The sequence below is a fragment of the Elephantulus edwardii genome, unplaced genomic scaffold (assembly GCF_000299155.1).
Source record: "Elephantulus edwardii isolate Elephantulus edwardi_28Jun2011 unplaced genomic scaffold, EleEdw1.0 scaffold00011, whole genome shotgun sequence".
NCBI lineage: Eukaryota > Metazoa > Chordata > Mammalia > Macroscelidea > Macroscelididae > Elephantulus > Elephantulus edwardii.
Window position 1 is genome coordinate 1748821 of NW_006399761.1, and position 13353 is coordinate 1762173.

At 45.1% G+C, this 13353-nt stretch overlaps 1 protein-coding gene across 1 annotated transcript; it reads right to left on the reverse strand.

Annotated features, from left to right (window-relative positions):
* Nucleotides 1–334: 334 nt before the first annotated feature.
* PAIP2B (poly(A) binding protein interacting protein 2B) lies at nucleotides 335–10602 on the reverse strand. The gene is made up of 3 exons (XM_006880864.1): nucleotides 10462–10602; nucleotides 1837–2013; nucleotides 335–391 (listed from the first exon to the last, which is right to left on the reverse strand). The coding sequence occupies exons 1-3, from the start codon at nucleotides 10597–10599 to the stop codon at nucleotides 335–337; spliced, it is 372 nt and encodes a 123-aa protein (XP_006880926.1). The 5' UTR covers nucleotides 10600–10602.
* Nucleotides 10603–13353: the final 2751 nt, after the last annotated feature.

The following is a 13353-nucleotide window of genomic DNA, read 5'->3' on the forward strand; positions in this document are numbered from 1 at the left end:
TTCTTGGTCAGCTTCTTTTGTTTAAAAACGTACAGCAGATACCCCTGATGTAGGGGAAAGGAAGAAAGACTGCAATTTCCCCTAACTCAAAGGGCTAACTAAAATAAGAAGAGAAAGAACTGCTCCCCACAGAAGTCAGTAGAATGAAAGAGAAATAGTCGTAGGCTTGCAGAATAAGACTGAGCACATCAGCTACTCAAGTCACAGGAGTTAAACCACTGTCCCCTTCCCCATGTGCACCCCTCCCCAGCCCTCCCTCTTCAGCTCTGCCTTTCTGCACAGCACTGTCCCCAGCTGTGGAGATGGACAAGTCCTTCTGGGAGCATATGTCAACTCAGTATTTCACTCCCGGAACAAACTCCTTGGCATCCGGGTTCAGGGTGCTTTTGCTCTGAAAGAGAAATGGAGAGAGAATAAATTTGAAGGGAAGAAGCTGCACTTCTCTCAAAGCTCCCATCACTAGCTGTGTCTTCCCTTCAGCCTCAAAGTGAGAAAGGAACTAAGCTCAGGCTGCTGGTGCCTCGTGTGCTGGGGTCTCCTCAGCACAACAGCTGGCTGCTCCCGTGCTCCTGACACACTACGCTCTGACTGAGTCCATCTTCTCCTTTCTTTAGACACTTGTTTCCTCTGGGATGTTTTCAAATAAGGGGGAGGAAAAATCTTTGCATGTCCCAAGTATCATAACCCCATGAAAATGAGCTCTCCCATCAAACGAGCACGGTTCCCAGGATTCCTGCTGTTCATTTCACCACGCTCACTTAAATTAGGCAACACTGCAGGCTGCAGTCATTCAGGACCCTGTCCTTCACACAGCTCAAGTAAACTCAGAAGTCGGGGCGCCACCCTACCAGGTCTCCTAAGAGGGAAAATGGACGCTCAGGAGCACACTCCTTTCAAACTGAGGAAGTAAATGCTCGAACATCCAAAAAGAGGTCAAATACAGATTCAGGATGCTGTGAATGGGAGAGGCAACAGCAAAACATCATCTGAAGCCCAACCTCTTCAGGGCGCAGATTTTTTATTCGTAATCCCAGTTCCAACTCATAATGCCTTCAAGTTGTGGTGCTGGAGAAGAGTCTTGAACATACCATGGACTGCCAAGAAAACAAATCGGTCTGTCTTGGAGAGGGTGAAACCAAGTCTCTCCTTGGAGGTTAGGATTTTGAATCTCCACCTCACTTACTTTGGGCATGTGGCCAGGAGACAACAGTCCTTAGAGAAGGACATCATGCTCAAAAGGGTGGACAGACAGCGTAGGAGAGGGAGACCCCAGATGAGATGGATTGATACAGTGACTGGGGTGATGGGGGTTGGCGTGTCAGAGTTAGTGAGACTGGCTCAGGACAGGGAAGGGTTCAGAGGTGCTGTACACAGGGTTGCTATACATCACAGGTGACTCAATGGCACATAAGAACATACTATGACCAGTTTGGAAGCAGGAGTGGCATCCACGTCCTAAATAACATGCCTCCATAAACTCTATGAACTTCGATAAACGTCGACAGTTGTAGAGGGGCTCATACATTTTGTTCACAGGGTTGCTATGAGTCATGCTTGACCTGAAGGCAAGCAACAACAACAATCCAATTCCACTTTACAAAACTTGTATTAAGGGGGGAAGTGGGAGGATGCTGGAGCCAGTTTTGTTTTCGCGGTACTTTACAAGGTGCAATGATTTTCGAAGCACCCTCCTGTGAATGCCTGTGTGATCAGTGAACACTGACCCGGAGAGCTACAGGGACCTGCCCCAGGTTGTAGGGTCAAGAAAGAGGTCTGTGACACCAAATCCTAGGTTTTCTTCACTTCAGTGCAAGGGAAACCACATATGGCTCTTACCAAAATATCTTCAGAATCATGACTGTCGCTGACTGTCAGCACATTTAACTGCTGTTGCAACTGGCCCATGGCCTGTGGCAGGTCTCGGGAGGGAATGAACCAGTCTTGGTCTTCTTCGTCCAGCATCTCCTGGAAGCAGCGGTCCAGGAAGTCCTGCTCCTGCAGCTCCTCCTCCACCTGGCAAGCAAAGGCAGGAGCTCGGACGACTGTCCAGTTAATCTCCCCAAACCCCAATTTGCAGCCCGCTTCCCTCTTCCCTACCCTGCACCACAGGAGGACTCTGCCCGATGTGCACTAACACTGAAGGTGCCTCGGATGACCAGCTAGAGGAAATGGTTTTACTCTTTGCAACAAAATTCCATAAGTAAGACTGAAGAAACAGTTACTCAAAACAGCAAGAACCCCCGGTCTTCACAGGTCTTCCAGGACCTCTAACAGAGGGTGTCGACAATTTTCCTCTCATCTGGCACATTTGGAATATTATTTGAGAGGTTTGTTGTTTTTTTTTTAAATCTTAGTGGAAAGCAACCTTCTTTACTTTCCCATTTTACCAGAAAGATTGAAAAAAGATATTGTAACTATGTAATTAGTACTCTGCCTGGAGAGTGGATATTAAATAAACACTAATGGTCAGAGAGCTCTGGTGGCTTAGTGTAAAGACATGCTACCAACCAAAGGCACGTGGTTCAAATCCTCTAGCTACTCTGCAGGCATAAGGCTAGCAGTTTCCCCTGGTGATTTCCAGCCTCTGAAAACCCACTGGAGGGTCAGCTATGCATCAGTTCTGTCTCGATGGTACTCAACAACAACAACAATGATTAGTTTCAGGTCCATGCTTCTGGTAATGAGGCCCCCATAGGAGAAAATGATTTTTAGAGTTTCAGAAAGATCTAATAGACACTTTTTGGCATGTCATCTAAAAAGAATGATCAGTAATGCATTCTCTCAAAACAAGAAGGGACATGAGTAATACAACAATTCCATTTTTCTTAAGCACTGCCCCAAGTTTGGGGGGGGGTGTCTGTCTCTGTGTGTGTATCTATCTATCTATCTATCTATCTATCTATCTATCTATCTATCTATCTATCTATCTATCTATCTATCATGCTGTGCACTCCTAGCCATTAGCTGTTGCCTCTTAGTAAAGACTACGGTTGGTAAAAGGTCTGGTTCCCTCTGCAGATCTGTGTGACTCCAAGCAGCATCTTGCCTTCCAATCCGCCCTCTTTCCCCTGTGCTGGCCTAGTGACAGATTCACAGCTCACTAGTGCCACCACCAGAGGGGAAGCGGAGTGAATAATCACCCAACAATGACCAGAGCCACACCGAATGGGACATGTGAAGACTGTCAGAATGCCAACTGTTTGGATACATGTAATTTTACCACACTACAAAACTCACCCAAACTAGTCCATCTTTGCTCCATAAAATCAGAGGAAGAGTCACTTACCGGCAGCAAGGCTTAAAGGTAACATTTCAACATTATAATTAGCCACACCTTTTTAAAACCCCAAGTAAATTACATAGGCATGAAGTACTTAAATTAACAAGAAAAGATTTCTTTCCAAGGCACAAGATTTAACATGAATGTTTAAGATGTGTCCTGGATCTAGGAGGAAACCGATAGCTTTGCACTATTAAACCTACGTGCGCACCCTGAAAATGCATTTTCTTTTTATATATGGTGATGGCAAGTTTGATGACGATTATGGGAGATGGTTGCACAACGTGGTTACTGTTATCGGTATCACTAGATTGTAGGCCTGAAAACGATGAGCTGGCAAATGCTGTGCTGTATATATATAGCGTTACAACAAGAACAACAGCTATTCACTGGCACGAGCCGTGAGAACTTGGGACAGGGTCTGACCAGACATGGCTAAACCCTCTGGGGCGGGATTGGCTGGCTGAGCCCCAAACTTGTTTCCTTATGCTCCCAGAGCACCATGCTCTTCAGTGAAAACCACGTTTCCCAAAGCCCACGTTGGATGTGGCACCCGCCAAAGGAACATCCTGGAATACCCTTTGGCATCTCTTATTTTACAAGAAAACTCCTTGCCTGATGAAGGGAAGAACTGTCTAAAAGGAATATATGATTAGGCTTTATATGTATAACAACAGCCCAGAATGAGAAGTTCATTGCAAAGAGGACTAGGGGGCGGGGGGCGGGAGGTAACTGTAAACAAGGCATGTTTGAAAAGACAAAAAAGTCAACTAGGGAAGGGAGAACTGGAGGGAGGGTGGCAGGGGGTAAAAATGAGCAACAAGGAATGAATGAAAATCTAACTTTTCTATAAACTTTCATAAAAATTACAATTGAAATTAAAAAAATATTTAAAACCCCCCCAAAACTCCTTGTCTTGGTCTTGTTTCTGCTGCTTAGCTTATGAATGCCCCGAGAGTAACAGAACAGCCCCCCAGAGGTGAGTACATGGTGTCAGAACAGGCCAGCCACCTGGAATGCTCACCTTGGGCAGGATGTGAGGGAGGGAAAGAGGGTGCTGCAGAATCTGCTGAAGCAGTCCAGCCTCCCCCCACCATCCCCAGGTCCCTACCTTGGACTCCCACTTGGCCAGGGCGGGTTCTCGTCTGAGGAGGGCCAGGCTGTCTGTCTGGATACAGCAGTTCTGTCCCCGGGCCACCCCAACCATCAGATTAATGCAATCTCATTCCATGTGCCAAACTGCCCCATCTTAGCCCTGGTGGCACAGCGGGTGTATCTGCTTGGCTGCTAAACTGGTGACAAAAGGTCAATGGTTCATGTCTAACCACTCCCTCCCTCCCTGGGAGAAAAACGGGGCCTGGTATCCAGATGGTAGCCATGAGTCACATCAATTCAAAGGCAAGGGGTCTGGGGTTTATCCCTTCACATAAATTCCCATGAAAACAGTTTTAAAAGAAGGTACTAGAGATTTCTAGAACAGGGCTTAACCTTATCTGACTAGTAAAATTATGATAAAGTTTATTTCTTTGAATCCTCACCTTATCAGTAAATGTATCAAACAAGAAAAAAAGAAATCTTACAGCTGTGATATGGAGAGCCACCGTGCTTTTCGAGTTAACCTTTACGTTTACCGTTTTGCCATTAGAGAAATTTTGGGAAAAGACCCACCACATAAACTCTGGCCAATCAGAAGGAAGCACAGTTTTAGTAATTGCTTAGGGCAAAACTTGACACATGTCAATTGTGGCCATGTGGTATACCAAACATTTTCTCTTTAGACTACAGAACAACCTATTTAGAAAAGTATACTAATTCAATGAACCTGAAAAATAAGGGGTGGGGGAAGCGCCATACTGACAGCATCCTTCCGTCTTCCTCAGCCTTACAGAGGACAGGGTCAGCGCCATAACCTACTGCCCAGCACGAGGTGGTCCAGAGGTGCCGCTCTCGGCTACACACTTCAGTGTGCTGTGCTCACTGAGGAGTGGAGTGAGGAAGTGAGAGGTAATGCAGGTAGCACTAGAAGAAGGTGGTCACCTACAACATTCCCACAGCTCTCTCCCCTTTTGTTAAGCAGCTAAGTACTTATCACTGTGCTAACAGGGCTTTTTCCAAAGTTTCTAGATAGGGGGAGAAAACTGAATTCTTAAAGAGCACTATAGCCTAGTGACAAGAAGCTGCACTTCAATCCCAGAGGCGTGTGGTTCAAATCCACCAGACACTCTGCTGGAGAAGGAGGCACAATCTCCTCCTATACCAGTCAGATCCGATTTGATGGTGTGTACACGTACACACACACACACACACACACACACAGAGTGCTGTAGCAATTGCTTCTTATTCTGATTTCCAAAGGGTATATGACCTTCTGCTATTCTTCTAGGTTCATTTTTGATTAAAAAGAACTTTTTAGTGGAATGATCAAAGCATTTGGCCACTGACCCAAAAGTCAATGGTTCGAGCCCACCAGCGGCACTGTGAGCAGAAGACGAGGCAATCTGCTTCAGGAAAGAGTTGCAGCCTTCGACAGCCTACAGGAAGTCCTCCTCTGCTCCACAGGGTTGGGGGTTGCTGTCAGTCGTAACTGACTTGGTGACCCTAAGTTTGCTGGAACTTATCTTACTGAAATTGCAAATTCCCCCATTTAATTTCCACTTTATGAACACTGATAACCACCATTTTTTGAAGCATTTTTCTACAGATATTTATGTGTTTTACTGTATGAAAGTCGGAAAGCAAGAACTTAGAAAACCAAGACAGAAGGAAACTGTCACCCTTAATCTTGGAGGTGAATGAACAATGTTGATGTTTTTGGAATATATCTGTTGTTGTGATGTGCCGTCGAGTCGCTTGCGACTCATAGCGACCCTATGCACAACAGCCCTAAACTCCACTCTGTCCTGTGCCAATCGCACTGTCTCTGACACTCCCATTCTGATTACCCTAGTCACTGCATCAGCTCACCTCATAGAGGGCCTTCCCCTCTTGGCTGTCCCTCCACCCTCCCAAGCATGATGTCCTTCTCCAAGGACCGGTCCATCGTCACATGTCCAAAGTATGTTAGACGGAGCCTTAGAATCCTTGCCTCCAAGGAGCCACCCAGTTTAACCCTTTCCAGGATGAATCTGTTTGTTTTCCTAGCAGTCCATGGTATTCTCAATACTCTTCTACAGTACCGCAGCTCAAAGGCATCAATTCTCCTTCTATCCTCTCTAGTCATTGTCCAACTCTCTGATGCATAACAAGTGATTGCAAAGACCATGGCCTGTATTAGACGCACCTTGGTCTCCAGAGAGACACTACTGCTCTTCAGTACTTTGGAAAGGTCCCTAACAGTAGACTTTCCCATCACAATGTGTTTTTTTATTTCCTGGCTGCTGGTGCCAAGAGTGTTGACTGTGGAGCCAAGCAAACTAAAGCTGTGAACAATCTCAATCTCTTCGCCATCCATCCTGAGCTAGCCCGACTTAAACCTGAGATATCTGGAATATCCCAAAGAAAGACACAGGAGTTTACAACAGAGTAACCTACAAAAAGGACCCTAGTTAAAAATGAACATGTAAAATCCCATGCAATTTTAAAGCTCACTAATCACCTTCATCCTTTTTAGTCAGCCAATTAAGTATTTAATATGTTCTCTCTTAAAAATTCCATATGCATGTGTGTGCATGTTAAGTGTGAAGAAGATACAAAGAATTCTTATTTCATTAATAGTACACCTGACCTTCAGGAGCTATGGTGGCATAGTTCAGGGAGCCTCACTGCTCACACAAAGGTCTAACCTCTCTGATCGTTCAAGTCCACCAGCTGCTCTGTAGGAGAAAAATGGGCAATCTCCTCCCGTGTGATATTTACAGCCTCAAAGAGCAGCTAGAGGGTCAGCTCAAACTCGGTGTCAAGGAGACAGACAGATGTCGGACCTTAAGGAGACTAAGGGCCACAGTGATTATGTGCTTGGCCGCTAATGGAACACCTGGGAGTTGACCCCACAGCCGTTCAGGAGAGAAACACGGCTGTCCTCGTGAAGGTACGCCATGGGAACCTGCTAGGCCATTTCTACTCTGTCCTATAGGGCTGCTCTGAGCTGGATTTGACTCGACGGTAAGGGCTTTTCGGATTGTTTTTAATGCTACATCTTTTTCTTTCCCCGAGTTATACTTTCAGAGGTCCTGAGCAGGTAATACTGCCTTGACTGGCCCTGTGAGGGTTAAAGGTGCAGGTCAACCTGCCTGGCTAGACTAGGGTTCTCAATGGTTTGGCAAACACTGGAATCCCTTTTTATTTTGTGGCCTGCTGTGAGTGGCTGATCCGCTCACAGGGGAACTTCCCTGGCGCTGTGCTCGGCCTCCAGCACATAAATCAAGGTTTTGGCACAGTTTGCTCTTCTTGCCCCTGTGTTTTTTTTCACTGCCTGACCCATGGTTCTGGGAATGTAAATCTGCACAACTCTCCCCCCCTGCGGCCTGACTTGCAGATTTTAGACTCGCCACCCCCCCCCCCCCCCCGTGACTAAGCCAGGAGCACCAAGCCCGCCGTGTGACCTGTGCATCTCGAGTCTGCCAGCCCTGGGGACCACAGGACCCACGGACTTGTTATTTCCCAGATCTGTCTCTCCTTGCCCACCTAGACCAGGTTCACTGGATCTGATCCCCTGCAAAACCCAAACTAAGGCAGGGACTACGTTATTTCTTAGATAGTTTATTGTAAAGCCACAAAAATACTATATTAAAATCAGGACTGATAGCTAAAAAATCATTGTCTTTCTTCTTAAGATCTAACTCATGATGGGCTAGTGTGTATAAAAACGGTGGTTAGTGGTGATAGGTGAAACAGCAGAGTTCACGGTGGATAAAGAGAGTAGCCTCCAGGGAGAACGGACTGGAGTCGGACCCCAAAGGCCTACTACGGTCTACTGTTCAGACAAGGGCAGGACAAAGGAGGTTTCCCGAGTGGAATATCAACCAGCCTCCTGACTGGAAGATCACATAGCAGTTTCAAAAGGCGGTGGCCAGGCTAGTGTTACATGAGAGTATTAGGGGTGGAGGAACTTGGGTGAACACCTGTTCACCTGCTCAGCTCTTCTCAAGCCCTGGCATTTCCAATGGTCCTTGACGCTGACGAGGACGAAGTTGTTGTCACCTTCCTACTTCTCGGAAAGGAGTTACTACAGGTTTGAGTCTCTCAACTGTCTTTCTTCAGACTTTCTCATTTTTTCCAAGTTCTCGTTTTCCAGTACTTTTCCATGCATTCTGCTTGAATATGCCAAAGGCCTATGTCAGCCCATAGCTCAGACACTGGTTCTTACTGGTCCCAGTGCCACTTGTCCAGTGGGGACAGAAAGATGTCACCACGTATTATCAAAGACAGTACAAATCCTGTAATTCTCATTTTTATTAATCCTTCTATCCTACCCCTTCCAGCTGTCAGGATTTTGGGCGAATGCTTCTCTTTCGATCTTTATATGGTTGGTTATTCTAAGGAGTGAGCTCCTTCTTGGTGTTACAGTCATCCTATAGGGAGCCTTTAATACGGACTGAAGCTCAACATCAAGAAATCAAAGATTTTCACCACTGGACCAATTGGAAGCATCATGATAGATGGAGAAGAGACTGAGATTGTAAACAGCTTCAGCTTGCTTGGCTCCAAATTAACACTCTCGGTACCAGCAGCCAGGAAATTAAGAGACAAATTGCATTGGGAAAATCTGTCAGGGACCTCTCCAGAGTACTAAAGAGCAACAGTGTCAGTCTAGAGACTAAGGTGTGCCCGATGCAGGCCATGGTGTTCACAATTATTTGCTATGTGTCAGACAGCTGGACAACAACAAGAGATGATAGAAGAATCGATGTCTTTGAGCTGTGGTGCTGGAGAAAAGTCTTGAACATACCATGGACTGCAAAGAGAACAAACAGGTCTGTTCTGCAGAGTGTGAAACAAGGCTGCTCCTTGGAAACAAGGATTTTGTAGCTTCAAGTGACATACTCTGGGCATGTTGCCAGGAGGGACCATTCCTTGGAGAAGGACATCGTGCTTGGGAGTGTGAAGGGAGAGCGCAAGAGAGGAAGAATCTGGATGAGACGGACTGACTCAGTGACTGGGGTAATGAGGGTAGGTGTGTCAGAGACAATGAAATTGGCTCAAAGTAGAACAGGGTTCAGAGCTGTTGTGCACAGGGTTGCTGTGAGTTGCAAGTGACTTGACGGCACATAAACAACAACACAGACCTGGGACCTGTTTGGCCAGGAAGCTCTGGTGGCTTAGTCTGCAAAGAGCAGCACCGCTAACCCAAAGGGTGCAACCTCTCTTGCAGGTTCAAATCCATCAGCAGCTCAAAGGGAGAGAGACGGACAGTTGCCCCTACAAATCCGTTCTGACTCACCAGCCATGAGTTCTGAGTTTACTGTTTGGCTGGACGTTGAGGTAGGTCAAAGAGTGACTCACAGTCCCAGTCTCAAGGGTTCCCCTGGCCGTCACTGGCCTACAGAGCCTGTGCTTCTTTTCGGTTTCTGCATTTTGTCTTCCATTTCTCCGCTCTCTGGCCAGAACCATCTGTAGTGGTCAGCAGTGGCAGCCGGCCACGATCGGGTGCTTCCGGTCCCCAGACCGTGGAGCTTTATTTTTTTGTAGCCTTTGCATCTTTGCTTTTCTTCCTGTCTTTGTTCCAGACAGGGAAAGACCTTAGATGGCTGTTTCTAAACTTGTAAGGTCCTTGTCACTACTTAATAAAGCAGCATATAGAGTACTGTCTTTGTGGAAATCTCCTACATGGCTACAGCTGCCTAGAGAAACCCAATACAAACGTCCCCGAGCTGAAGTCGGAGCCAGGCCTCTCTGCAGCCATTATTCTGTACCATGAATGGCAATTACAGGACACATCAGAATGCAGGGTACAAGCTATCAGGCTACCTATAGTTCATCATGTGAGGATTCCAGCTATCAATGGACTATCTGTGTCTTTCAATCAGTGTGACAGAACAATATCACCATGTTCCTTTAAAGTAACGTCACTGTCCTCTCTTACCAGTTGAAGATGGTTCTTGGTAATCCTGGATCAGGCCTCTACATATTCTTAAATTAGTCTAAAGCCAATCCATCCACTTCTTTCTTAATGGGCTGGCAGTAAAGCAGCCCAGCTGCTGAGGTTTTTACAGGTATCAGTTCACTCTCAGACCTCCCTTTACCTGTCTGTCGAAATCCTCCTCGTTCTCCATCCACATGTACTCTGCAAATGGGTTTTCCTTCTCATCGTGCCCGGTGATCCCCGGGTCCTCTTTGGATTTTATACTGGGCGATGTATTGGCCACATTGGATCCATTCATTATGGTAGAACCTATACAGTAGCAAAAGAAGAGATGAAACAATGTAAACCTGTAACATCTAGTCTCTCCCAAAGCTTAGGCGCCAAGTCCAATGTTTGAGTGTAGAACAGAAGCTGTTCCTCTTTCTTCTGCCCATTTTTCTACAATAAACACCCTCCTTAAGAGGCCCTGATGGACAGCGGTTAAAGTGCTTGACAAAACTACCAGCCCTTACACAGAAGAAAGATACAGCAAGTGCTCCCCTGTGGGGTTAGTTCTAATCTATCCTGTGGGGTTGCTGTGACAGGAGCCGATGCAGTGGCTGTGGGTTTAGTTTTTCGTTTTATTGTACGTATAGAGGAGCTCAAGAAAATAATGTCTAGGATGAGCTGGCTCCCCAGGCAGGAGGTAAATCTCTCCAAGTCATGTAGGTCCGGGACCTAAGCAAGATCATTAATGGCCTCCTCAGGTTCCAAGCAGGTGGGAGAAGCACATTCTTAAAGGCCCCTGCGGGCAACTGAGCCTTGTTCTGATTCTCAAATTCCATTTTTCTTTAAAACGTACTTAAAATGTAAGTCACTAGTTAGTCAACCACTCAGAGTTAAGGACAAATTAACAACACAGTGCATTTAACTGTCCGGCCTTCTCCTCCATGCAAATGTGAACATTCCCAAGGACCCATTCTGACAGTAACAGGGTCAGAGGGTGCCTGATACCTCATACCTTCTCGCTCTAGCCCACCTCCCACCAATCCCTTCAGGTTCTCTCAAGGGTTTGTTTGTTTGTTTATATGTATGCACTTTAATTGTTGTGTACCATTGAATCCAGTAGACTGCCCTTCCTTCTCCAGCGGATCATCTGGTACATTTGAACCGTGTGCCTATGAGACTGCAGCACAGCTTCTCGCCACTAGGCCACCAGAGCTCCCTCTTGTCGTTTTATTTTTTTTAAACATTATTTCCTCTATTCATTTGCATCTTGGCTACAGCCAAGAAAAACCTTCTTTACGTCTTGCTTGTGATGTGCTCAAAGAGTGCCACAGCTAAGCTGAAAAAAATTCTCACCGACACTGTAAAAGGTTTTAAAATTTTCTAACCTGGATGTAAATGAGAAGGTCTAATGTTCTCAGACAGCTAAGAAGTGTGAACAGTAATGAACAGACAGAAAAACAATTCAGTTACAAAATCATTTCATTTAACAGAAATTCTACTTAAGTGACTGGAGATCTGGATCAGGCACCTACAAACCCAAACACATTGCCAGTCAGGCTGACCCCGACTCACAGTGACCCCATGTCAGGTGTCCAAGGCTCTAAATCCCTGTGGGAGGAGATGACCCATCTTTCAACGTTGGAAAGCTTGTGGGTTCAGCCAGCAAACCGATACATCATCATCTCTGCCCTGGGGCTACTGGATAAGACATCTAATCAGAAGTAGATTTTTAAAAGGGATAAAAGAAACTGATGTCTGTTCCCAATATGCTCTATAATCCTAATTCCATGCTTTCAGAAAAATCAGCCATTAAAAACTCTACAGAGCACAGTATCTACAGCATCAGGTTGCTGGAAGTCGGAACTTGATAACTGGCTTGGTTTTAGCTGACAGAAAGGAGGGAACCAGTTCTTTATTTCTGCCACTTCCAGTGGTACCATGTCCTCGTGAAATGGGTATTCCTAAACACAGGCTGTTAAAGGTCCTTAACAACCATACCAGAGAGCAGTTAGATTGTATCATGTAAGATTTCCAAAGGTGTTATTTATTAGGCAATTCATTACAGCCAGCATGGTGATTTATCACCATCAATGGGGAACTGTCTATGGACAATCAGAGCCCACGTTTATGAACATGTCACTCTGCCAGAAAATGAAATTCTTGGGAGTGTGTATGACTGTAAGGAAAAGGTGAAGGCAGGGGAAGCTAGAAAAGGGGGAATCTTCTCATTCATTATCAAGGTGGAACACAGAGTGCCAACTCTAAGACACACTAGTCTGAGAAAAGGATGAAAAAGTACCATCAGCTCAGCTGTCAGTCAGATGTTTCTCAGCTTAACATACTTCAGAAAAGTTGTCTTTTATACGTTTGCATTTCCTAAGAGCAAAGATGTCAGTTTAAAGACTAAGGTGCACCTGACCCATGCATGCCATGCATTTTCAATTGCTTCCTATGCATCTGAAGTTGCAGCATGAATAAGGATGACAGAAGAATTGCGCCTTTTGAACTGTTGTGCTGGGCAATCAATGCAAAGTGAACTGGAGGGACAGGGAGGAGAAAAATGTGCATGAATGAAAACTAATCTCTTTACAAACTTTCACTAAAATCACAATAAAAACAGGAGTTTACAAAGAATTTACTGGCTATGACTAAGATAGGTTTTTAAGATGTGAAATCTATCATATCCTTTACTAAGCCCTTTGAACCTCTAAATGTGTATTTTTCATGTTTTAAAAAAGGTTAGAAGATACCATATGCTATAGTAATTCCACTACCATGTATATATCCCAGAAAATAAAAGCCATAATAAGAACAGGTACATGCAGAAACTCAAATAATAGAACAATTTTAGTATTTTTTTAGTAAAATATTCAGAATATGTTAAAATACTAAACAAGATATTCTTAAGGGGGAAAAATGTTGTCTGCTCAAAGCTTTGAAAGACTGTAAAACTACTGAGTTTTTAATGTGTTTTTTAAAAAAATTTCTGTTGTTTACCATGACCTATGTGATGGCATTTTCAATAGCATCACATGCAAATGAAAGTTGGATGACAAATAAGGAA

Bases quoted from the DNA above. Each gene is read 5' to 3' on its own strand.
- PAIP2B (XM_006880864.1), bottom strand. From the start codon at position 10,599: ATGAATGGATCCAATGTGGCCAATACATCGCCCAGTATAAAATCCAAA. The intron at 2,014-10,461 runs GTAAAGGGAGGT...TTTGCTTGCCAG, and splicing joins AGGAGGATTTCGACAGACAG to GTGGAGGAGGAGCTGCAGGA. The intron at 392-1,836 runs GTAAGAGCCATA...TTTCTCTTTCAG, and splicing joins ATGATTCTGAAGATATTTTG to AGCAAAAGCACCCTGAACCC.